The sequence below is a fragment of the Lampris incognitus genome, chromosome 16, assembly GCF_029633865.1.
Source record: "Lampris incognitus isolate fLamInc1 chromosome 16, fLamInc1.hap2, whole genome shotgun sequence".
Lineage (NCBI taxonomy): Eukaryota > Metazoa > Chordata > Actinopteri > Lampriformes > Lampridae > Lampris > Lampris incognitus.
This window is the reverse complement of record NC_079226.1, coordinates 17,670,480-17,697,683: the sequence shown is the minus strand read 5'-3', so window position 1 is coordinate 17,697,683 and position 27,204 is coordinate 17,670,480. Positions and strand designations below refer to the sequence as shown.

The 27,204-nt window shown below is 43.5% G+C and overlaps 1 protein-coding gene across 1 annotated transcript in view; it reads left to right on the top strand.

Moving 5' to 3' along the window:
* The first annotated feature begins 501 nt into the window (after positions 1-501).
* The window catches only part of LOC130126365 (TOG array regulator of axonemal microtubules protein 1), a 31,758-nt gene continuing 5,055 nt past the window's right edge, over positions 502-27,204 (top strand). The window contains exons 1-16 of the mRNA XM_056295844.1: positions 502-613; positions 1,432-2,610; positions 4,606-4,672; positions 7,839-7,967; positions 8,111-8,386; positions 8,526-8,797; positions 9,178-9,407; positions 12,899-12,999; positions 13,100-13,270; positions 23,146-23,211; positions 24,064-24,233; positions 24,575-24,746; positions 25,113-25,340; positions 25,876-25,999; positions 26,244-26,349; positions 26,677-26,912. Of these exons, the coding sequence (XP_056151819.1) occupies positions 1,576-2,610; positions 4,606-4,672; positions 7,839-7,967; positions 8,111-8,386; positions 8,526-8,797; positions 9,178-9,407; positions 12,899-12,999; positions 13,100-13,270; positions 23,146-23,211; positions 24,064-24,233; positions 24,575-24,746; positions 25,113-25,340; positions 25,876-25,999; positions 26,244-26,349; positions 26,677-26,912 (3,383 nt within the window). The 5' untranslated portion in view covers positions 502-613; positions 1,432-1,575. The remainder of the gene's footprint in view (positions 614-1,431; positions 2,611-4,605; positions 4,673-7,838; positions 7,968-8,110; positions 8,387-8,525; positions 8,798-9,177; positions 9,408-12,898; positions 13,000-13,099; positions 13,271-23,145; positions 23,212-24,063; positions 24,234-24,574; positions 24,747-25,112; positions 25,341-25,875; positions 26,000-26,243; positions 26,350-26,676; positions 26,913-27,204) is intronic.

Sequence of the window (27,204 nt, the reverse complement as noted above, 5' to 3'; positions counted from 1 at the left end):
GGTAAACATCAACAATCGAATGTCCCCCATCATAAATAGCAATTAAACGCATGTAAGAAGAAACATATATCATATAAAGACTTTTTAAAGAAGAGAACAAAAGAATCGGAACACAAAGTCATAAAAACGAACCGGCAAAAATCATGAGAAGCAGCAAAAGAGATTACTATAGCAAATTACTAGAGAGGACAATAACAACAACATAAAAACACATGGGAGGTATTGAATGACATTATAAAAAATAATAAGGGGGAAACTGGATACCCAAATTACTTCCTAACCAAAAATAATGGGCATTGAATTAATTTTGCTAATGAATTCAATGCCCATTTCATAGTGTAAGTAGCAGGATCTGCACCGCTACCTGGCGGCTTCTCAGCCATCGGGGGGGATCTGAACTCGCGTCGCCATGGACGCGCTCGGTTTGTGACCCACGTTCGCCATTTTCCTGCCTCGGTGTGCGGGGGGGACGCTCGCTCGCTCGCTCCAGATGCAAGCTAACGATATCAAACACAGGGAAGAGCGGATTCCCGACCGGGTCACGGAGATTTTGAGGATGGTTTGTTTTACTCTCTCTGCTAGTCACCGAATGAGAACTTCGGGGCAATGCGAGGTGTGATCTTTTTTTTATTATTATTGTTTTATTTTTATTTTTTTTGTTTCGCCGTTTCTCCAACTTTGCTAGCCGAGCGTTAGCTTTCGACGGTCTTTTAACGCTAGCTCTTAGCCCGGCTGGTTAGCCGTTAGCCGTGTGTGCGCCGAGGCGATGTTGCGGTCGAATCCTACAAAGTCAACTAGCGTTCATTAGCATTCAAGAGGAAGCCTACCGAGCACTCTTACTCTTTGCGGTGACATAACAAAATAATCTAAGGATATACTTGGTATCAAGTAAGGTTGTACTTTAAAGCAAGGACGAGATTACACCAAGTTTTTCTCTTTCTCTCCAAACATTTCCCAGTCGACAGTGACAGCCACAAGTGGTTGTGTGGGTCGGACGCCAAATCTGGTAGATGTTGTTTTGCTGTACGCCAGCAAAATCTTGATTATATCGATCAATCAACTGAGCTTTATTTAGCGATACGTTGCACATTTCATGTATTGAAATGCAATGCGATTTGTATTACGTTAAGTTAAAGTGCACAGGTAAAAAAGATGTCAATAAAAGAGGAGAACAGACGAATCGAAAACCCCGGCCAAACGGCTGTTCTCATTAGGAAGACGTCTCGCCCGTGTCGCCATGAGATAGTCCATCAGATATGTCCCGTCTGTAGTTTCTTTACATTTCAATCGTGCGTTTGCGTTGTCACGACTCGTTTCACTCGCAGTGGTTTTCATTATATGAAGTCTTAACCATTTTGAGATTTAGTTAATCGAAATGTGCGTTATACTGTTTCCCTGCGTTAATTCGTGTCTTGTATTTCACATTTACAGTTATCGGTCTTAACATCGCGACAGGAGAGCACTCCAACGTCTCAAGATGAAGTCACAGTGGAAAAAAGAGGACTATTGTTATCCTCGCAGGATTGCGATTGCTTCTTTTAATTCTAAACTCTGACCGTATCCACAAGGCCGCCAATGATGATACTTGGATTAATTTCCCAGGAGTTACATGAGCAGCTTCTGGACCGGAAGAACTACCAAAATCGAACAAAAGGGGTGGAAGAACTTCAACACATTCTCTCAGAATTGGACATGAAGTCAGTCCCATCAGACAGTATTGTGGAATTTATCAATTTTCTTTGTCAACTTCTGGATGACAGCAATTTTAAAGTATTGTATGGCACTTTACAGGTTATAAACTTAACCATTCAGAAGCTGGGTTCCAGTGTAGATAAATATTTTCAACAGATAGCTTTTGTGACTCTGAAGGCTTTAGGGGACACACGTACTATAACCAGGAATGAATACATGAATGTGTTTCGACAGTTGATGGGGATTGTTGGGCCACAAAAAGTTTTGGATCTTGTTATAGGAAGCTTGAGGCACAAAAATTCCAAAGTTCGAGAGGATGTCCTTAATATCATCACAGCAGCTATGCTCACCCATCCCAGGAAAGACTTCAACATCCCTAATCTCTGTTTTGAAGTTGCACCATATCTGGCAGACAGCAAAAGGAAAGTCCGCCTCGCAGCCCTTGAACTGTTTGCTGTTTTTGACCATTGCCTTGACATAGGGAAGAAGCAGCCCCTAATGAAAGCCGTGGACATGGTTGAACTCAGTGAGGATGCAGAAGGCCTTATGGCCGCTGTGCAAGCAAGACGAGCAAGGCACATTCTTCCGAGACTGTCCTCAGAGGGGATGGTAGAGTATGCCTTGATCATGCCCAAACCAGAACAGCGATGCTCCCCACAATTTGGTTCTGGGGCCGACCTGGACTGGGTACTTAATGGAGGGCGTATAAGCAGTGCCAGGAGCCACAGAACTGAGCCAGACCCAGACAGGTTGTATGGCTATGGCAGCTTAGGTTCTCTCACTGAAGACCTTCCACTGCAAAGAAGGATTGTTAGTGCAGGCAAAGGGAAGAACAAACTACCCTGGGATATGACAAGTGTCTCATCCGCAGAGAGTGGCCAGCAGTTCAATGCTCCCAATGGAAGGTGCTCTGAAAAGGTGGGGGCAATCATTACTAGTCCTAACAAGTACCAAGTGGCCTTGTACTCTTTTAATACACATATGTTTTGAGCAATAGGCTTCTGTTGATATGTTATAGACACTCCTGAATATTTTCTTACTGGCTGCATGATGCCATTTCCAGAATTGTGTGTATATGTGTAAGGAATGTATGAGGATTCTCTTGTGCTGCTTAATTTTCCTGGAGAGTTCATGCAGATTTCAGCCTTTAGTTGTCATTGATGGACACTAATGAAGCTGCTATTGATTCAGCACTCTAGTATGTTCATCTTTTTTGTGTGAGAGGGCTTCTAAGAATACGCCCATAAATCTAATGCAAAAACCGTTAAATGAGTTATTCAGTGACTGTCTTCATAGTGGTTTTAGGGGGGACCAAATTATCATTAATATTTACTTTGAAATCACCTAGCATCTCAAGGGCCTTATGTTTGCCCGATTCATTTGTCTCCATCTCCAATCACTGAGGAAGAGAGTAATAGTAAGGAGAATGCACAACCAAATAATCATTAGTGTGTTTAAAACATGCCTGTTTTCCTGCTTGCTCTATTTCATACACATTTCACATGGGAATGGTTAAGTTTAACCCCAATGAGATTACGTTCCATTTTAGTCAAGATTCATTTTTATAAACATATTGGACAATAACAAGACAGTCATAGTACACAGAGAATTAATTTACTTCTAGCGTTGGTAGTGTTAAGATGTATCATTTTCATACCCGAAGGCCCCAATCTAGACTACTTAATGAAATTCTATGAGTGATGCCTGTTTTAGATGGGTTGGGAAAACAGACATAGATCTAGTTACACCTCCTATGATGTTGAATGGACAGACAGAGTAGGGGAGAGGGCAAGTGCTATATACAACAATCACAGTCTTGACTATCATTTACATAATTCCCCCCTCTAGGAATATAGTTCCTAGTCAATATGTTAAGCACCTTTAGAATTTATTACATTGCATCCCCTTTTAAACACATTCATCCATTAAATGTAAAGGCGGGCAATAACTATAGGTTAGTGAGAGCACAACTGGTGTCATGAGTGGTAAATACACAAAAGCCAAGTAGTTTGATGTTCTGCACAAAAACACCTATTCAGAGATTAACATCCACTGTTTTGAGAATTAAAACTGAGACAGCTGAATTATGTTAACACAAGGCCAACCTGTTAAGGGATTAAACATTGAAAATGCACAATATGTTGATTCACTTGACACATTTCTTTTAGAATACCTATGTGCATTAAGCATTCAGCCATCATCAAAGCTATTGGAATAATGTTCATAGGCCAGGATTGTTGATTATAGCATATAAGGTATTCCTTCAGTATAGATCGCTCTGTGCACTATCTTCCACTTCAGTGCCTACCATTGAAAACCTTCTGTTTATAGCAGTCTCTGTTTCCCAGCAACATCATTACTAAACAACACACTTGACAGAGGGGGCGTGAAACATATCTGGTAATATTGCAGGGCTGTGGCTATAAAAATGGCTTGTTTACTGCTCTAGTGTTAATTACAATGACACTGGGTGCACTGAAATGTGAGTTGATGAGAAAGCAAGCAGCTAGATTTACCCCGACCAGAGAATGTCTCAGTGGATGAGATGTGAGCAGTTAAGTGAAAGTCTTTCACCTCATTTTATTCTCATGTATTGATCTAAGCCCAAGGCTTTTCAGGTGTAATGATTAAGTCTTGACAGTAGACATTTAATGAGAACTGTAGACATCATGTATGTTGAGGTGTGCATGTACATTTTATATGGGTAAATTCCAACCCACAGCCCAGCATCTATTGTCTAAGCTGAATAAGTCTCTTCTACAACCCTTTGTTGAAGCAAATTCATTGAATTCCTCAGAGGGTCTCTCTGTCTCAAGATTGCTTCACCTTTATCATTTGAACCCCATCCTTTCTTGATGCTTTCAAGGACAACACTCACTTTTGACTGCATTGTGTTATTCTGCCCCCTCACAGTTGGCTAGTGAGGATTGCTTGTCCCTCTCAAGAAGGTTCAGTCCGGAGACTTACGTCCCCAGTTTTGGTAAGTGCCATCGTATGCCTCTTTTACACCCTCACATCGCAGAGCAGTTAAACAGCTCTCATGGTCTGCTTTAGCTGTTCTCAAAATTAGAGCAGCTTTGAATTGGATTAGAATGCTGAGTCAAAGCAAGCCAACCTGTTGCATGCCACACAAAGCCCCTGAGATGACCAGGCTGCAAGGCTGTTTGGTTAACAAATGTCATAACAAAAGAACCCATTCTACAAAAATAACAGTAATATTCTCCTTTTTTTCTTCTCTGCTAAAGATGAGTCACTTGATATGTTCTGGACATTTGTTGACTTTTGTAAGCAGTTTATCTCCAGGGGTCTGTTCCATTGAATGTCTCTGAAGCCGTAAAACTATATAACTAAGTTACCCTACCAAGGTTTGGATATTTTTTTTTTCTGAGTTATTTAGATTGTCTTAAATACTATAGAAATAAATACTATAGAAGAAGGACAGGATTAGGAACGAGTATATTAGAAGGACAGCTCAGTTTGGACAGTTTGGAGACAAAGGAAGAGAGGCAAGATTGAGATGGCTTGGACATGTGTGGAGGAGAGATGCTGGGTATATTGGGAGAAGGATGCTGAATATGGAGCTGCCAGGGAAGAGGAAAAGAAGGCCAAAGAGGAGGTTTATGGATGCTGTGAGAGAGAACATGCAGGTGGCTGGTGTGACGAAGGAAGATGCAGAGGACAGGAAGAAATGGAAACAGATGATCCGCTATGGCGACCCCTAACGGGAGCAGCTGAAAGTAATAGTAGTAGTAAATGATATAGAAGTGGGACAGTCTGGCTGTTATTTTTGCAAACATCAGTCATTTACATCAAAGTCAGATACTCCTCTATACAAGTAGTTAGGCACACATCAGGAGGTAAACAGATTTAAAGTATGGTCCATGGAAGGCTAGTTGCGTGTGCATCAATTTTCCTCTAAAACATTAATCCACTACAATTCATCAATAACTGCGGTTTAACATAGACCCGAATCTACATGTATTTATCTACCCAATAGGGAAACACCAATAGGGAGAGGCTCCTGCAATTATTCAGCTGTTCTATAGAGTCATGTCCAACAGATGTGCTGCATTACAGCTGTTGTAATTATAGCAAAGAATGAAGAGTTTCTGGTCACCCTGTCAGTGCAGTCCAATTAGAGATGACTTGCCAGCTCCTGACTCATTTTCACAAGCCCTTCAGTTTCCTAGCCCCAGCTAGGATGAGCAGTTAGGAGAAATGTGCTAATGGTGGGGGAATGTCCTGGCTTGGAAGTGGTGATTTACTCCCAGAAAATAGACACAGTAGGCTGTTTAAACATTCATCACCAGAATCTCAAATCTTGAACTTGACACTGTGTCACAATAACCTTTTCATGAAGCAGTACATGGAGCATCATTGGCATGAGATAGAGGGGAAACCTGCTTATCTGGGACTTTTCTTCATTGATCTTTTGGTCTTTTGATGCGATTGCAAGCAGTGGGTTTAAACTCACTTTCACTACTATGCAATCTGGACACAACGCTTGTGGTAATCCTTAAATGAAGATTACAGCTGCAGCAGGTGGGCTGAAAAGACTCTGATCTAATAGTCTTATATATACCCAATGTAAATCAATTGGTGTGCTGTGTGAATTTCTTTCAAATCATGTGTAACAATGTTGCAATAAAAATGTCTGGTCTTTGAAAGATGAAATTGATCTTAAAGAGATTTAATTCCCAGCAACTGTGTACATGAGTCGCATGTGCTCACACAGGCAAGGCTGGACTTGTCTCCTTTGTTATCAGTGAGCTGCTGAGTATGCCAGCAGTCTCTACCACCCAGCTCGAACAAACAGCATCAATCTAATTTACCTATCATTGGTGTTGCATAACATTTTGTTTTTATGTATTTGCTGAATTCCAGGAGTCCTTATCATGATGTCACAAACTAGCGGAACCTATTTCTAAACTTCTTGGCCTAAGTATCAGCTAAGTGTGTTTAATTATGACCACATCTAGCAAGTGAAATGGTCGAAAAAATCAGCTGAAGCCCACTAGCATTAGATAATAGACAAGTTAACACCAAATAACAATAACATTAATAAGTTATACTGAATACATACTAAGAACTGTTACTACTGACACTTTCCCTCATACAGACTTTTACACATTTGTCATTATTTGTATATTTGTATATAGATATTTATCAGAGTATACATTCTATACACTCCCTGGATTTTTTATTTTTTTTAATTCTAACATTTAAATTTTATTGCTAACTGCTAGCCCATGCAGAATGGCAGGTCCGACATATCCTGGCTGGCGTTCGTTCTCTGGACAGTGGAGTTTTTGGACTGTGTTTTACTGGGTGGACTGTGTTGTTGGCTGGTTTTGGGTTTTTTTTTTTTGTTGCTTCTCTCTGTTTTTGTATGTTTTTGGTGGTGTTGCTTTTGGAGGTTTTTAGATATGTGTTTTTGTCTTTTGTGTTGCACTGCTGTGGGCTGGGGGAAACAGAATTTCATTTCTTTTGTGTACATAGTACATAAGATGAAATGACAAATAAATCATTCCTGATTCCAGATTATTCCAACCTGCTTCTTGTTCTAATTCTTCTGCACAGTTTGGAGTTTGCCAGAAAAAAAAGCATTTCACTGCTCATTGTATTTGTATGGTATGTGAAATATGTGATGAATAAACCTTTGAATCTTGAATCTAGACCAATTTTAGCAGGCCATCAGTGGGTTTCAAGGGGTGGTCAAAGTACTAAATGTAACACTATCATACTGCTATGAAGTATGTAGAGGCTACCATTTACAAATATAGCATTGTGACACCAGGAGAAAGAAGAAAAAAATGATCAGGTACTGATTAGTATTCAGTAGCTTGAACTAAATAGACTTCAGAATCTAACCAGGGTTTTCCTGGGTTTTTTTTCTTTTCTTTTCTTTCTTCAATAAATAACAATGATACATTAAAATGTGGATGTTTATATATGTAATTTCTCCTGTCAAAACCATCAGGCAGTATATGAATAGTCACAAAACCTACCTACAACGGCTTTGTTCAATAATCTTTGTAACACAAGTATTTCATTGGTCTGTAATTTTAACCCTTTGGTAGGAATCAAATTTTGTGTAGCCCTGCTCAGTTGTTTAGAGAACTGAGCACTCTATGTTTTTCATGTAGGTTCTGCAGCACCAGAGAAGTTCCAGTCCTCCAGAAGGAGGGAGTCCCCTGCACGCCTCAGGAGAAGCGGAAGCCTGGACTTAGAACCTGACCTCTTTAAATCCACCAACTTCTCTGAGCCATATGGTGGTGAGTAATTGCTCACCTCTGAAGTTTTTGACCTTGTGCTAAGCATGAACTGTATTTGCATGTAGCTACTGTTTATTATTGCATTTCCAGTGTTTTGTGTTAGGGTACTTAAGGATGATTGTCATTGTGATTGGCTTTGACAGTGGCACCTAAAGCACGCATTCTCTCAGGAAACCCCAGTGTTGAGCGCACCTTCTCCCTCCCCTCCAATCCCACCACACCTGGCTCCTTCCTGTTGCCCTCCTACCCACTGGCTGCTCTTCCTGGAGGTCTGCTCACCCCAAAGCTACCCCGTCGCCAAGCAGAATCCCCCCTTTCTATGTCCAACACTTGGCCCAACAAGAGAGAAATCAGCCCTCACCAGCGAGACCCCAGTCCCTGGAGAGACACAACAGGCAAGGAGACAAAATTGGAAGCTAGTGAAAAGATTGTTAGTTGATATCTCCTTTGGTGTCAGTTGAAGGTCAATAATGTTCTGCAAATGGCCTCTATCTTGATGTTGATATCTTTCTGATGATTCATTTGATTTCTACACTGCTTTGTTTCCCCTCCCTGCAGACTATACATCTACTAGATGCTCTCCCAGGCCTCTTCGTGCCACCTTTTTGAGCTCCCCCTCCTCCCTCCATCAGGCTCTGAGCGGAACAAGGACAGCCCTCCCTATCTCACCACTTCTCCCTACAGAGCGGGCCCAGTCTCATAACTACCAGAGGTCCAGTGCCTCATCCAGCCCTCAGAACCAGCAGCTAGAGAGGAACCTTGATCTGGATCTTACCAGCATCAGCGTGGTACAGGACCCACAGGAGGATGAACCTCTTGACATGGAAGAGGTAAACCAATCTATGGATAGTCTGAGACTGTTTAGGAATTTAGAAAACCCTGTAAGTTTCCACTTGCATGCTGTACATGAGGGATTTCTCAGCGTTATGTATACATAACTCTGGCCATTTCATTGCAGGGGAATGAGCTATAGGTCATCACTTTTCCCTCCTTATTATAGACTAGGTTAGACATGCTGAATATTATCCAATTTGCTGTTTAAGAGCATCCGCTCTGCAAGAGGGGCTTTGATTGTGTATAGATTGTTATAAATACAGCACAAGAATCCCTATCTGTGTTGTGATTTGTGAGTCTGCTGACAGCTTTTTTCCATTTCACACATTACAATCATCCCCATGCTCACATGTGCAAATGCATATGTTATTTACAGATGTTGAACTCACTGCGCTCGCTACGCAACAGTGCTGCCAAAAAGAAGGCCAAAGTGGGCCAAAGCAGTTCCGATCAGGACCCTGACAGCCCAGACTCAGCTGTGAAACTTGAGCTGGGTCTTGATTCACCGTCTTGCAGCTCCCCCAAAGTCACAAGCCCTGGCAGTGAGAGTGGCCTCTCCAGTCTCTGCTCACCCCCAAACTCCACCCTCAATGGCACCAAAACTAGGTATGGAATCTCCACATTGCTAGTTGCTCACATACAGTTGGGGAAATAAGTATTCAAAACATCAACATTTTTTTCATTGAACATATTTTTAGTGTAGCTAGTAACATGAAATTAAGACCAGATATTGGTATTAACTAGGGGTGGGACGATTAACAAATCTCACGGTTCGACACGTGTCACGATTCAGGGCTCACGATTTCGATTCCATACTATACAGTGGATGCCTTGGTAAGCAAGAGACAAAACACCATTGCAGTTCTCTACTTTTAATTTATTTTAAGAATTAGGCCCAATATTTTTGCATTATCAAGGCACGTATTCAAACATAATGCAAGTCCAAAAGTTCTAACAAAATTTTGTGCCATCTTGTTGTGTAACACAATTGCTTTACTTTAACTTTAAAAATTACTGGAATGATCAAGGCGGTCATTTTGACCGTTTTGGATTTTCAAAGTTTATTAACTGAAAGAAAAAAAAGATACAGACCTGCTGCTCCTTGAATGCTCTTAAAATTGCATATATTTGCATTAAAATGAGTTTTAGATCGATTGCACAAAAAAGTTATAATACCTAAAACGACCATGAGCAGTCAAAATGACCGTGCGTAATTTGCGCGTCATCATGCGCATCATGCCACTATTTATGACGTGTGTTGTTTGTGTCATTTCCTTCGCAACGTTCAGTTCTTTTTTTACATTTCACGTTTTATAGGCTTTGTTACGTTTGTTAGATTAGCAATATGTGTTTTCCGTTTTGTTTTTCAGGTATTATTTCCAACATGTTTGGGTACAGCTACCGCTTCAGACGCACCATGACTACCACCGAGGCGTTGCAGTATTTGCAGGCGTTGGACAGCAGCGATTTTAAATTGTTTGAAAAATAGTATTGGAATGATCACAGATGTGTAGACTCGCTATCTCGTTGGCTAACAGGTCAGACCCTTTAGTCGACTGGTTTGCGCAGTTGCCCATGGTGCGGGCAACCCCGGTTCGTGTCCGGGCTGCGGCGAATTCCCGGCTGCCCCCTGAATTCGCTACAGTACTAAAGTTAAAATGTTAATTTTGGTGTCAGTCATTTCCTAACAGACATACTAACATATCTACTACTACTACTACTTTCGGCTGCTCCCATTAGGGGTCGCCACAGCGGATCATCCGTTTCCATTTCTTCCTGCCCTCTGCATCTTCCTCTACTACGTACTGACATATGCAATGCATTAATATCTCAGTTGGGTATTTATCTTGACAGAATATAGAGTTTAAAAACTGGCGGTCATTTTGACCGCCCATGGTTGTTTTAGGTAGGAGGGAAATCCCGGTCATTCTAGTGTTAATAAGACACGATCTCGCGAAATGTGGAGCATCTCAAACTGTGAAGACTGTATCGAATGATTTGGAATTCGATCCAGTTTCGTCCCACCCCTAGCATTAACTCAATAAAGTGACACAGCTAAAGAACTCATAACATTCCGATCAATAAGAAAAGTTATGTGTATTAAATTGGAATGACACAGGAAAAAAATATTGAACACGCAGTAAGCACTGAACCAGGTTATTCCGCTACTTAGTCCTCTTACCCATGCTAATTAGAATCAGCTGGGTTAGTCCATGTGGCTATTAGTATTTCCACTCTTTTAAAAAGGGTTAGCTATCTTTGAAAGCATCATTTGTTACCAAGCTGTCACACAAGCACCATCTCATGATCGGTACAGGCAAAGAGCTCTCCCAAGACCTTCACAACAAGATTGTTCAGCAATATAGGAATGGCACAGGTTATCTACCGACTGATCTCTGAACTCCTAAAATGTTCCCATAAGCACCATTGGGGCCATGATCCACAAGTGGAAGAAGCATCACTCCACCAACAACCGGCCACGCACAGGAGTTCCTCGTAAGATTGCTGAATGGGCAGTAAGAAATTTAGTCCTAAGAGTAGCCCAAGATCCGAAGAGTAGCCCAAGATCCAAGGACCACTCAAAAAGAGCCCCAGAAAGACCTGGAAGAAGCAGGTGCAATTGTCACAGAGAAAACAATAGGTGATGCACTCTGCTGCTACGGTCACCCCGTAAGTCAAGTCAAGTCAATTTTATTTGTATAGCCCATAATTACAAAATTGCCTCAGTGGGCTTTACAGCAATACGACATCCTGTCCTTAGACCCTTGCATCGGGTAAGGAACAACTCCCTAAAAAAAAAATTTAAAAAAAAACCTTTAACAGGTTGAAAAAAATAGGGAGAAACCTCAGTGAGCGCAACAGAGGAGGGATCTCTCTCCCAAGATGGACAGACATGCAATGGATGTTGCGTGTACACAATTTACAGAATGCAACATTGAAAGAAGATATCAGAATTATAATGGAATTATAAGATATTTGAAGAGGGTGCCAAGCAGTGTCCAGATGTCACCAGAAAAGCCAAGGACCTGAGCCACGCGACAACCATCATTATGTAAACCTAACAGGACAGACTACGCATGCACACAAGGGAGACTCACATCACACCATTCACATACTATATAGGAAAAGAAACAAGAAAAAAGTCACACATCAGAGTGAGAGAAGGATATAACATTGAAACAGGATAACAAAATAACATGGATTTATAAGACATATAAAAAAAATACTCGATTACTGAAGAAAAGACGTGTTGAAGCTCGTTTGATTACTGAAAGAATGTGGTGTGGTCAGACGAGACAAAAATGGAAATCTTTGGCAATAATATTACACGCCATGTTTGGAGGAGAAATGGCTCTGCATACGACCCTAAAAATACCATACCTACAGTAAAATTTGGAGGTGGAAGCCTCATTGGGGCTTTTTCTCCTCTCATAGTATGGATGGGCCTTCCAACAGGACAACAATCCAAAACATACTGCAAAGGAGACTCTCAACTGATTCCAGAGAGAGAAAATAAAGGTGTTGCAATGGCCCAATCACCCGACTTGAACCCAATATAACATTTGTTGAAGGAACTGAAGATAAAGATGCATCAGCGGGCCATCCGGAATATTCTACATTTGAAGAATGTTTGCTTAGAAGAAAGGGCCAAAATCCCCCCTGAACACTCGGGAGATTAGTTTCTTCATACAGGAAGCATCTTGAAGTTATCATTGCGAACAAAGGCTTTTCCACCAAGTATTAAATACATTTCAGTTAGTATGTTCAATATTTTTTTCCTGTCATTCCAGGTTAATGCACATAACTTTTTATTGATCAGAATGCTATTTCTTAAGCTGTGTGGCCTTGTTGAATTAGTACCAATGTCTGATCTTAATGTGAATAGCTGGACTGGAAATAGGTTTAATGAAAAAAATGTTGACATTTCCCCCACTGTAGATTTAGCGTGCATTGCTTTTTATATTATTTCCGTTAGGAGAGTGTTCCATAAACCTGTAATGAGACCAAGCAATGATCTTGAAGTCCATCTGGCATTAATGAAGGACATTTTGAGTGGTATTTCAACACTGTCTCTCACTTTTCACACTCGTCAGCAGTTCTGGAAACTGTGCCTCTTCAGTAGTGAAACCTCACATCGCAAGAGTGCCTTCAGCAAAACTGAGGTCTTCTGTGTCCATGGACTTCAGTTGCCTTCAAGGTAAAGATAGGCTAAGCGAAGATGTTTTTGGCTAGTTAGATTGTGTTGTTGTTCATGTAGGACTCTTTCCAAACGTTTTTTTTTTTGTTGCTTTCTCTAGGCTTGTCTGCCAAAGAGAAAGCATCCCCTGAAGTTGGTGTGATTGGCCAGAGAGTCATGTACTCCAATGGACCAATGGAATACGAGGATGAGTGCCAGACAAGCGAGCCATCCCCTCCCCCAGTGAAACCAACCTCTCGTAAGCCAATCAGAGCTCTGAGGCCTCCCAAAGGTTAGCCAATGGCCAGAGGGAAGCCATTTAGAGTTACCATTAATTGTCAGAGACAGGCACTATAAGTTAAATAAAACACACTGAGTTTGGAATATAACAATCACTTTTCTGACATTTAACTTGTCGGTCATCTAAACCAAAAACATTAGCACTACAAAATATTAAATTCTTTTCCAGAAGACATTGTTCCTAAAACAAATATTGGGAGGAGGATGCATGTACCTCGAACTTCACATTGTTGTACTCGGCATGGTGACCCAGATGTTGCATTTTCAGGCAGTAAATTAAATTCATTGCTCTTAGCAATGCCCCCCACCTCTCTTGGTATTTCAGCCAAACAGCTTCCACCAGCAGTGTATTTTGTCTTTTCAGAAACGGAAATAGCCCCATACTGTAGAATTTAATGCTGACATTTCACAATCAGTCTTTGAACAGGATCAGAAAGACTTTTGTTGTCATGTACATTACATTCATTAGGAGTTTTACTTGGCGTTATTGGTGCGATAAAATAAATAGTCTTAAGTATATATACACACACACACACGCACGCATGCCTGTTCCGAATGTGCAGTAGTTCTGATCCTCCATATTTTAACAAACAGACCACTCGTTCAGTCATTAGTCACCCGACAAACAGACAGCACCATGTCGCCCTATGCCAGCGCCATCGTCTATATATAGGTCACAGTGAGAGCACCCAAATGTAGATAGCAAGGACAGGCTGGGCTTGAACAAAGCTTTAATAAGGCAAACGAACTTACATAACAGGAACAGACATCAGGTACAGACAGCAGGGAAAGCTCACAACATGACAGGGCGCATCTGACGACCAAGAGTCTTTGTGAGTTTCTCTGTAAGTATGTGAGACGAGCCTGACAAACCATGGGGCATATATACCTAGGTGGGCCCAATCAGGGAGATTGGGCACAGATGCGCAGGACAGGGCAAGAACCGCACCACCAATCGGAGAAAGGGGAGGGAGATTAGGCAAAGGTGCGTAGGACGGGGCAGGAACCGGACAGCCAATCAGAGAAGGGGGGATTGGGCACAGGTGCGCAGGAGAGGGCAGGAACCGGACAGCCAATTGGAGAAAGGGGAGGGAGATTGGGCGCAGGTGCACAGGAACCGTACAGCCAATGGGAGAAGGGAACAGGTGCGTGAAGCCGGGCAATCAGGGTCACTCAGGCACATGGGCGCAGGTGATCTGAAACACCAATCGGGATGGGCGGAACCCCGATGACCCAGATCACACACCCATGACAATATATATATATATATATATATATATATATATATATATATATATATATATATATGTGTGTGTGTGTGTGTGTGTGTGTGTGTGTGTACAAAAGTATTGGGACACACCTCTTAATCATTGAATTCAGGTGTTTCATTGCCACGTGTGAATAAAATCAAGCAGCTAGTCATGCAGTCTGCATTTACAAACATTTGTGAAAGAGTGGGTTGTTCTGAAGAGCTCAGTGAATTCAAGCGTGGTACTGTCATAGGATGCCACCTTTGCAGTAAGTCAGTTTGTGAAATTTCTTTTCTGCTAGATATTCCATGGTCAACTGTAAGTGGTATTATTGAAAAGTAGAAGCGTTTACGAACAACAGCAACTCAGCCACGAAGTGGCAGACCACCTAAAGTCACACAGCGGGGTCAACGACTGCTGAGGCGCATAGTGCGTTAAAGTCGCCAACGTTCTGTTGACTCTAACTGCAGAGTTACAAACTTTCTCTGGCATTAACACAGCACAAAAACAGTGCACTAGGAGCTTCATGGAATGGGTTTCCATGGCCGAGCAGCTGCATGCAAGCCTTACCTCACCAAGCACAATGCTAAGCCTCGGATGGAGTGGTGTAAAGCACGCTGCCGCAGGACTCTGGAGCAGTGGAAATGTGTTTTGTGGAGTGATGAATCACGCTTCTCTGTCTGGCAGTCTGATGAATGAGTCTGGGTTTGGCGGATGCCAGGAAAACATTGCTTGCCTGACTGCATTGTGCCAACTGTACTGTGTGGTGGAGGAAGGATAATGGTACGGGGTTGTTTTTCAGGGGTTGGGCTAGGGCCCTTAGTTCCAGTGAAGGGAAATCTTAATGCTTCAGCATACCAAGACATTTTGGGCAATTATATGCTTCCAACTTTGTGGGAACAGTTTGGGGAGGGCTCTTTTCTGTTCGAGCGTGACTGTGCCCCAGTGCACAAAGCAAGGTCCCTTAAGACAGGGTTGGGTGAGTTTGGTGTGGAAGAACTTGACTGGCCTGCATAAAGCCCTGACCTCAACCCCATTGAACACCTTTGGGATGAACCCGAACGGAGATTGCGAGCCAGGTTTTCTCGTCCAACATCAGTGCCTGACCTCACAAATGCTCTTCTGGATGAATGGGCAAAAATTCCCACAGACACACTCCAAAATCTTGTGGAAAGCCTTCCCAGAAGAGTGGAAGTTGTTATAGCTGCAAAGGGGGAAAGGGGGGACCAACTCCATATTAATGGCTATGGATTTAGAATGGGATGTCATAAAAGCTCCTGTAGGTGTAATGGCCAGGTGTCCCAATACTTTTGTACATATAGTATGTATGTATGTGTGTGTGTGTGTGTGTATGTATATATATATATAATGAGCCAAAACATGACCACTCACAGGTGAGCTGAATAACGTTGATCATCTCCAAACAAGGGCACATGTCAAGGGTCTGGGTAGATGAGATGGTAAGCGAATAATCAGTTCTCATAGTCAATGTATTGGATGCAGGAGAAACGGGCAGGAGTAAAGACTTGAGCGACTTTGACAAGGGCCAAATTGTTATGGCCAGATGACTGGGTCGGAATATCTCTGAAATGGTTAGGCTTGTGGGGTGCTCCCAGTCAGCAGTGGTGAGTACCTACTTACAGTGGTCTGAGGAAGGACAAATCACAAACAGGCGACAGAGTGTTGGGGTCCCAAGGATCATTGATGCGTGAGGGTAACGAAGGCTATCCCATATGGTCCAAACCGACAGAAGATCTACTGTAGCACAAGTCACAGAAAATTTTAATGATGGTTATAGGAGGAATGTGTCACAACACAGTTCATTGCATCCTGTTGCAAATGGGGCTGCATAGCCGCAGACTGGTCAGCGTGCCCATGATGACCCCTGTCCACCGTCGAAAGCACCTACAATGAGAATGCAAGTGTCGGAACTGGACCTTGGAGCAGTGGAAGGTCTCCTGGTCCAATGAGTCCCATTTTCTTATAGATCATGGGGCTGGCTGCATACGTGTGCGCCGTTTACCTGGGGAAGTGATGGCACCAGCATGCACTGCGGGAAGACGACAAGCCGGTGAAGGGAGTGTGATGCTCTGTGCAATGTTCTGCTGGGAAACCCTGGGTCTGGCCATTCATGCAGATGTCAATCTGGCACATGCCACCTACCTAAACATCATTGCAGACAAGGCACACCCCTTCATGGCAATGGTATTCCCTGATGGCAGTGGCCTCTTTGAGCAGGATAGTGTGCCCTGCCACACTGCACACATTGTTTGGGAATGGTTTGAGGAACATGATGAAGTGTTCAAGGTGTTGCCCTGGCCTCCAAATTCTCCAGCTCTCAATCCTATTGAGCATCTGTTGGATGGTCTGGACCGACAAGTCCAATCCACGGCAGCTTCACCTCACAGCTTACAGGACTTGAAGGATCTGCTTCTAATGTTTTGGTGACATATACCACAGGACAGCCTCAGGGGTCTTGTAGAGTCCATGCCTCGGCGGGTTGGCGCTGTTTTGGCGGCTCACGGAGGACCAACAACATATTGGGCAGGTGGTCATAATGTTTTGGCTTATCAGTGTAAAATATCTAAAAAGTATAATATAAAGTAAAAGTACAATTTTATATTATAAATCGGCTGTCAGTGGGGCCTAGAGAGGCAAAGTGGCCTGTTGATTAGTCGGGGGAGGGGGGTATCACGGCATTTATGAGGCTGTTCACACCTGGCATTAGAATGTTGTCTCCACATGCGTCTTGAGTAACCACTTGTGATTGGATCTCACTCCCTCGCTGTATATGCAAATAAACACCAACATCATTGTAGTAAGGGGGTGTGGTTTAGTCTTGGCTGCAAGTGGAGAGAGGAGTGCCTGTGTGAGTGAATGATTGAAAGACATTATTAAATAAAGCCTGTGTTCATCACCTAAAACCAAGTCCACCTAATCACGAAACCCCACCATGGTATGTCACGATCACATAAATAAGCAGATACAGACAAGGAGCGAGGAGTCGAAGCAACAGTCATTTAACAAAATGAGACATCCTTGCTCACTCGAGCTTCGTTTTAATGCACTGTCAATTAGTATGACGTATTCCACATCTGTAAATTATTACTGTCAATTATTCTATCAAATTATATTGTCATACAAAATTTGAGGTGCTCTTAAAACTACTACTACTACTCTTGGCTGCTCCTGTTAGGGGTTGTCACAGCGGATCATCCATTTCTATCTCTTCCTGTCCTCTGCATTTTCCTCTGTCACGCCAGCCACCTGCATGTCCTCTCTCACCACATCCATAAACCTCCTCTTTTCCTCTTCCCTGGCAGCTTCATATTCAGCATCCTTCTCCCAATATACCCAGCATCTCTCCTCCACACGTCCAAACCATCTAAATTTTGCCTCTCTTGCTTTGCCTCCAAACCGTCCAACCTGAGCTGTCCCTCTAACATAGACAAGTTTACGCGGCACTTCCGGTCCATTTCTGCATTCAGGCCACCCTATGCTTTTCTTTTCCATTGTAACGAGTAGCTACCTAGTTACCACAGTTCAGGGAAAGGGTTTTCTGTGGTTGGCTTTTTGGCAATGAAGTGATGGGAACAAAAAAAGACGTTTTGCGGTGGTTTCTTCAAATTCAAAGCCTTCAACCACATCTGTGATTCGAAATCTGTTGTTGGTTTTCTGTGGAAGGAAAACAATGGAATGCAGGGACATTTCCGTTTTGTGGCAGATTGATGGGCAACACACTCTACCAACCACTCATTCTGAATTTTTAAAATTTTCTAATGTCCATTTTTAATGTTTAATGTTGTTGAAGATATCGCAGATCTAGACTTGAATGTTTACATCCGGCTACGGATGTTTAGACCGGAAGAACAATGCACCCACCCCGGCGCCCTAGGTAAGGACGGGAAAACTCCTCTATACTCATTCCTAATCTTGTCCTTCTTCATCACTCCCAATGAAAATCTTAGCGTTTTCCACTCTGCCACCTCCAGCGCCACCTCCTGTCTTTTCATCAGTGCCACTGTCTCAAAACCATATAACATAACTGGTCTCACTACCATCTTGTAAGCCTTCCCTTTAACTCTTGCTGGTACCCTTCTGTCGCAAATCACTCCTGACACTTCTCCACCCACTCCATCCTGCCTGCACTCTCTTCACCTCTCTTCCGCGCTCCCCAATACTTTGAGCAGTTGACCCCAAGTATTTAAACTCATCCACCTTTGTCACCTCTACTCCTTGCATCCTCACCATTCCGCTGTCCTCCCTCTTGTTCATGCATATGTATTCCAACTTGCTGCTGCTGACTTTCATTCCTCTTCTCTCCAGTGCATACCTCCACTTCTCCAGGCTGTCCTCAACCTGCACCCTACTTTCTCTACAGATCATAATGTCATCTGCGAACATCATAGTCCATGGAGACTCCTGCCTGATCTTGTCCGTCAACCTGTCCATCACCATTGAAAACAAGAAAGGGCTCAGAGCCGATCCTTGATGTGATCCCTCCGCCACCTTTGACCTATCTGTCATTCCAACCGCACACCTCACCACTGTCACACTTTCCTCATACATATCCTACATACTTCTCTGCCACTCCCGACTTCTTCATACAATACCACAACTCCTCTCCCGGGACCCTGTCATATGCTTTCTCTAAATCCACAAAGACACAATGTAACTCCTTCTGACCTTCCCCATCAACGTTCTCAAACTAAACATCGCATCTTTTGTGTGCTTTCATGGCATGAAACCATACTGCTGCTCGCTAATCATCACCTTTCCTCTTAACCTAGCTTCTATTACGCTTTCCCATATCTTCGTGCTGTGTCTGATCAACTTTATACCTCTGTAGTTGCTACAGTTCTGCACATCGCCCTTATTCTTGAAAATCGGTACCAGTGTGCTTTTTCTCCACTCCTTAGGCATCCTCTCACTTTCCAAGATTGTGTTAAACAATCTAGTTAAAAACTCCACTGCCATCTCTCCTAAACATCTCCATGCCTCCACAGGTATGTCATGTGGACCAACCGCCTTTCCACTATTCATCTTCTTCATAGCTGCCCTCACTTCCTCCTTGCTCATCCATCTTACTTCCTGATTCACTATCCCCACATCATCCAACCTTCTCTCGTGCTAATTTTCTTCCTTCATCAGCCCCTCAAAGTACTTCTTCCATCTTCTCAACACACACTCCTTGCTTGTTAGCACATTTTCATGTCTATCCTTGATCACCCTAACCTGCTGCACATCCTTCCCAGCTTGGTCCCTCTGTCTAGCCAATCAGTTCAAGTCCTTTTCTCCTTCCTTAGTGTCTAACCTCTCATACAACTCACCATGCGCCTTTTCCTTTGTCTTTGCAACCTCTCTCTTCGCTTTATGCTGCATCTCCTTGTACTCCTGTCTACTTTCTTCATCCCTCTGACTATCCCAATTCTTCTTTGCCAACCTCTTCCACTATACTTTGCTGTACTTCCTCATTCCACCGCCGAGTGTCCTTGTCTTCCTTCCTCTGTCCAGATGACACACCAAGTACCTTCCTAGCTGTCCCCCTCACTATTTCTGCAGTGCTTGCCTAGCCGTCCAGCAACTCTTCACTCCCACCCAGTGCCTGTCTTAACTCCTCCCTGAACTCCACACAAAAGTCTTCCTTCTTCAGCTTCCACCATTTGATCCTTGGCTCTGTCTTCACTTTCTTCCTCTTCTTGGTCTCGTAAGTTATCCTACAGACCACCATCCGATGCTGCCAAGCTACATTCTCCCCTGTCACCACCATGCAGTCTCCAATCCCTTTCAGGTCACGCCTTCTACATAAGATATAGTCCACCTGTGTGCACTTTCCTCTACTCTTGTACGTCACCCTGTATTCCTCCCTCTTCTTGAAATCTGTTTTCACCACAGCCATTCCATCCTTTTTGCAAAATCTACCACCATCTGTCCTTCCACATTCCTCTCTTTTTGTGATATTTGTGATATTGAATTTGGGCTATACAAATAAATTTCACTTGACTTGACTCTCCTTGACACCATACCTATCCATCACCTCCTCATCACCTTTGTTCCCTTCACCAACATGCCCATTGAAGTCCGCTCCAATCACTATTCTCCTCCTTGGGTACATGCTCCACCACTTCATCCAACTCACTCCAGAAACCATTTCATCCAACTCACTCCAGAATTACTCTTTCTCTTTCATCTCACACCCAACTTGTGGGGCATATGCACTGATAACATTCATCAACACACATTCGATTTCCAGCTATATACTCATCACTCTGTCTAACACCCTATTTGCCTCCAACACACTCTTGGCATACTCTTCCTTCAGAATTACACCTACTCCATTTCTCCTCCCATCAGCACAATGGTAGAAGAGTTTGAACCCACCGATAATCCGGGCTTTACTCCTCTTCCACCTGATCACTTGCACACACGGCATATCTACCTTCCTTCTCTCTATCATATCAGCCAGCTCTCTCGCTTTACCAGTCATAGTGCCAACATTCAATGTTCCAACTCTCACCTCCACACTCTTACCCTTCCTCCTCTCCCGCTGCCTCTGTACATGCCTTCTCCCTCTCTTTTTCCTTCACCCAACAGTAGCATAGTTTCCACCGGCACCCTGCTAGCCAACAGTACCAGTGGCGGTTGTTGGTAACCGGGGCTTCAGCTGATCTGGTATGGAAATTTGATTTATGATCTGCATATTTGATTTGGCAAAGATTTTACGCCGGATGCCCTTCCTGATGCAACCCCCCCCCCCCCCATTTATCCGGGCTTGGGACCGGCACTAAGAATGCACTGGCTTGTGCATCCTCAGTGGCTGGGTTGAAGTTCTTTTAAAAACATAAAATAAATCTTCCCATATGCTAACTGCACTTCAATTCTATACCACTTTGTTGTGAAGCACAGCAGGTTTTTAAAAAAGTGCTGTGTACATAAGTTATTATTCTGATGATGATGATGTCGATCTCTCTGAAAGCCTTCAGACCCCTGGCCTGATATATTGCATTTAGGAAATAGTCTATTGTGGGTAAATAGTTTCACATTATTACAATGGCATGGATGCAGTAACTGCATGTCACGGCAGATAGAGACAAATAATATGATAAGGAAAGTTACCTGAGTGAATTAGGAGCATCAGGCTCCGATTGTTTGCCTTCTTTCTATTTTGCCGAAAATACACAGCAAAAGTTGAAACTCATTCTTAAAACTCATTATGTGAGAAAGTGTAACTGTCTGAACACTAGTTTGTAATTCTCAACCCGAAGCCCCGTCAGGCTCAAACCAATCACGTCGGTTCAGGCTCAGATTATTTAGTTATTCCAGCAGGTTTGAGAGGGTCAGGCTCTGTGCTGCAGTAGATAAATGAACTTGAACCTGAAATTTAACTTGAATGTGCAAGCAGGCGGGGGCTCTTCGATAGTTGTGGGTCTGATGTGTGTCAGAAATGATAGATGAGGTAAAAAAAAACAAACCCTAAACTAAACCCAGAGGAGGCTTTGATGACTGCCTAGTCACCTGGCATCCTCTGTGTCAACTGACATCCTGTGCTGACTAGGGGGATCTTCAATGCGGCCTGGGACATGTGTGTTTACACTTCAAATGTGATGTGGACAAATGCGTCCCAGGCCACCTCTGAATGTGGCCTGAGCGATCGGATCTCAAGATGCATTTAGGACGCACTGGGTGCATTCACACCTGTACTTAGAGCTGTCCACTTGTGATCGGATCACACAATACGCGTGTTAATGCCAGGGTTAAACAGCCTCCTGTCTGCACCATGCAGATAGATGCACAGCACATTATCATAGGCTAAACATTGGCTAAACACAACGCATGTGGACCAAGGAGAGCAAAGAAAACACAATCGTGTGTTACAGTGCTCTTAGGCAGAATAATGTGTGTTTGGCCAATACCGAAAGACGTCAAAAATGTCAGTGCACACTGGATCATAGTTTTCACCAGAGTTCAACTGATAGGTCTCTCACGGAAAGAGCAAGTTGTCAAGAAATATGAAAGCATGCACATCCATCCATCCATTATCCGACCCGCTTGTCCTGCTCTCAGGGTCGCGGGGACGCTGGAGTCTATCCCAGCAGTCATTGGGCGGCAGGCGGGGAGACACCCTGGCCGACATACACACACACACATTCCTACCTAGGGGCAATTTAGTATGGCCGATTCGCCTGACCTACATGTCTTTGGACTGTGGGAGGAAACTGGAGCACCCGGAGGAAACCCACACAGAAACAGGGAGAACATGTAAACTCCACACAGAGGGCAACCTGGGATGACCCCCAAGGTTGGACTACCACGGGGCTCGAACCCAGAACCGTCTTGCTGTGAGGCAACCCCGCTAACCACTGTGCCCCTGAGCCGCCCAGCATGCACATCCAATTTAATTATTAGGAGCTGGACAGAAATACAATCAAATATAGGAAAATAAAGTCATGAAATGGCATTTATAAGATGTACCACCACATGTAACATTTTCGAGCGTGTGCTCTTCAGACAGAGCACATGCAAATGTCACATCAACTAATATTTCTTTATAAGAGCTACTTGTCCAAACATTTTGTGCGCTCAGTGAAATTAATCATTTACCTTCCCTATTCCATAGGTTCTCAGAGCCACAGCAGCAGGAACTCACCAGCCACTGACATGCCAGCAGGAGTGGTGGGAAGGGGTCAGTCGCTACAGCTCTTTATCTATGCTCTAATGTCATTGTTACCTTGTTCAGTGCTCTGCTTTGTGGTCGCTTTGTTGTGGACCAGTGCTGTGTTTCACTAGCCTTACACACCCAGCATAAATCACGCCAGCTCAGGTTTTTTGCTACGAGATATTAGTCTGGAAAGGATCCATTGAAAGTTGATTGTCTGGCAACTGGAAGTTGGACCAGTTAGTGAACTTATGGGGAGGGTTAAGATAATGATGACAGTGATCTGCTACAACATACACAAACTGCATTGCTGCCATTGTTGTTTTCCAAATACGGCACTGCTCACTGGTTTTGGATTCAAAATGGTCACTGGTTTTGGGTTAGAAATAATTTTTTTTTAGAAATTGTTTTTCCAGTGTAAAACAAGCGACAGTGAGCACTGCAGCAATTGTTACTTTCCTAATGTAGCGCTGTTCACTATTCCTCGTTATCTAAACCCTCGCCATTGGTCCAGCTTTCAGCTGCCAGACACAATCAATTCTCAATGGATCCTTTCCAGTGTAATATCTCGAAGTAAAAAAAAAAACATGAGATTTAGGCCAGCTGTGCGAGGCTAGTGTTTCACAAAGATTGAGGCAAAGTATCATGCGTGCCAAAGTGATACCTCAGACTCATAAAGAAACATACCCAAGAACTGTTTGCAGTGGCTGAACAGCATTATTGTTGACTTGTGCATGCAGTTTCCACATGAAGTTCACTGCTATTCTGTCTGCCCTTTTTAAAAATGCTCAGATTGATTACTGTGTCCATACAAAGTGTTGTCTCCAGCACTATATACATTTCTTTGCACCATCTGCATTTTTTCCTTTTACTCCACAGGTATGTTTGGCTCAGCAGTTTTGTCGAGTCGTCCATGCATTGCCATGTCATTTGAGCAGAGTGACTTAATGGCAAAGCCCCCCAGTGAACCCCCAGCAGGCATCTATGGCCATGCCAAGACTGGCAATTACCTAGACACTGATGACAGCCTAGATCCAGAGGAGACTAAGGTTAGCCTCACCCTTGTCTAATGTTGCATTATAGACCAAAAAACTGATTTTAAGGTGTCTGAAAGGTGTCTGAAATTGAGATTTGACCAGAAATGTAAAGTGCTTTGAGTGGCCGTTGCAGCTACAAAAGCGCTACATAAAATGCAACTTGATTGATTGATTGATAAGAATAACTGTCAAGAGTGATTTAAAGTGGCAAAATTTAGAATAACTAATCAACCATGCAGAGGACAGGAAAAGATGGAAACAGATGATTCACTGTGGTGACTCCTAATGGCAGCAGCCGAATAAGAAGATAACTAAACAACTGGTTTGTGTGTTTATGATTGGTATGTGTGTAGGAGAGAGTGAGAAATGCAAGGTTTAGCAGGGATAAGATGCGGCTTCAACGTCTGGACCAGTCGGAGGGGCAGTTTGGTCAGAGTGATCTTGAACGAGACAAAGTCCGCTACCGTGTCAGACGAATGCTGGCTGATAAACCCACAGAGGAAAATCCAATATCAGTCAGAAATAGTAAGGAGACCTTTATGATTTTCAAAAAAACAATCTGGAATTTATTTTACTTCATGTTCACATTGGCTTGTAGATAGAAATAAGTGCTTTCAGAACCCTCTCAAGTAAGAATACAAGTCTGTTTTTCTCACATGAGAAAATACGGCAAAATTTTGCAAATCTTTGCTGCCTCAAAATACATAGAAAGCCCATTTTCTTAACTATTATATACTGTCAGTCCTTAACCAATTCTGATTCATAATGAATGAAATACCTTTATTTAAAGACTTAACTTGCCGTAAACAAAGCCAATCGTTGGGCGACCAAAGTGTACAACTCACATCATTCACAGTTAGAGACTTGAACAGATAATCATCTCTGTTTCAGATCTTCATCTAAATGGCAGTACATTGACCTCCATCAGGCTCGACACTCCCCTCGATGAGGCCCCAGTCACACTCACCAGCTCCCCAGTACCCCAGAGCCCCATCAAGTGCTTCACCCCGCCTCACAAACCCAGCCCTCCCATGGTGCGCCCCAACCCAAAAACATTAACCCATCTCAGAAGGGCCCCTAGCCTCAGTAGGACACAACCCTCTCTCTCCCACAGCTCAGGTCAGTGGAGCCGACAACTAACGATCACATCTACAATCAAATCCAGCATCTCTGACATCCAGTATGTCAAACTTTCCTCTGTTTTCCTAGCTCTCAGTAGGCATTCTAGCTTGGTCATTTGGCTTTGCAAACCAGCATTACTGCATTGCATTATAAATAGGTGAACCAGCGCATTAACAGGAATGTGTTTATAGAGCACATTATCTTGTTAAATAGGCAGTCAAAGCTAGCACAGCACAGCATGGGTGAACAAGGTGTTTGCTCTCAGGTAATTTACCACCATGCTGTGTTTTGACAACCCACTGTTGTTATGCCTCCACCCACACACATGCTGCTCGTTTTCAGACTGATGGAGATGTAACGTGAGACGTGTGTGTGTGTGTGTGTGTGTGTGTGTGTGTGTGTGTGTGTGTGTGTGTGTGCGTGCGTGCGTGCGTGCGTGCGTGCGTGCGTGCGTGCGCGCGCGTGCGTGCACGTGCATGCGGCTATGCCCGCCTACCTGTGTACATGGTTTGGTGGCTGCTGGGATATCCAGATGAATTGGCCCCAGGCACTGTCAGTCAGAAGAGAGATCTGGTGGAGCCTCCTGAGATCCGTCCATTTTCCAAACCCGACCTGGCACTGACACGGAGCTTCAAGCTTCTCAGTTCAGAAGACTGGTGAGCATAGTCATACGTTGTCTGGGTCAAACAACATTTGAGCATTTAAGAATGAATGTTAAACTCAGCCACCTTAAATACACCGCTGACCACTAGCTGAAAATTATATTCAGAACTGAAAATCGGAAAAACTTATGGAATTTTTAATATGAGGAGGAGGAGGAGGGGCCCCACATGCTATGTTTTTTTTGTTTGTTTTTTTTTGTTTGTTTTTCAGTCGTGTCTTTCTTGTTTATGAATGAAGGGAAAAGAAGATTGAGGGTCTGACTTTCCTGCGTAGTCTGGCTCAGTACCACTCAGACACACTTCACAGTAGGCTCCATGATGTCTGCCTTGCCCTCGTTCAAGAGGTAATGCTTCTCCGAAGGCCACACTCCCTCAGTGCCCTGACTCAGACTCAGTTTGCTGACATACACTATATGATCTCTGTTGCATGAACAACCTTTCTTTAAACAACGTTTCTTTTGATTGATCACTCCACCATCGACTTTGCTTTTTTCACCATAAATTTTATTTACATCTGCTCATGACTTGCAAATAACCAATTCATTCTGTTCCTCCTCAGGTTCATATTTACATACAACATTGTGTCTGCATCTTAACTGTTTTCTTTGTTACTGTTTTATTTTTTTGTATTCTTTTCTTTGGGTATCAATGAATCTCTTCATCTAATCTAGGTCAAGAACCTGCGGTCAGGGGTGTCCAGGGTGGCAGTGTATACACTTGGAGACCTGTACAGCCACTTGCAGAAGGCCATGGACCAGGAGCTGGAAGGGACAGCTAAAGCCCTGCTTCAGAAGGCCGGGGAGAGCAATGCCTTCATCCGGCAGGATGTTGATGCAGCACTGGATTGCATGGTGCAGCACTGCACCCCCATCCGCAGCATCAATGCTCTGCTCACTGGAGGTCTCAGGTAAGATAGAAGTGAATACCATACTCTTTTCAAACATGAGCACATGCATGTGTTGTTAACAATTGGCGAGGCGTCCGGGTAGCATGGCAGTCTATTCCATTGCCTACCAACACAGGGATCACCAGTTCGAATCCCCATGCTACCTCCGGCTTGGTCGGGCGTCCCTACAGACACAATTGGCCATGTCTGCGGATGGGAAGCCGGATGTGGGTATGTGCCCTTGTCGCTGCACTAGCACCTCCTCTGGTCGGTCAGGGCAGCTGTTCGGGGGGAAGGGGAACTGGGGGGAATA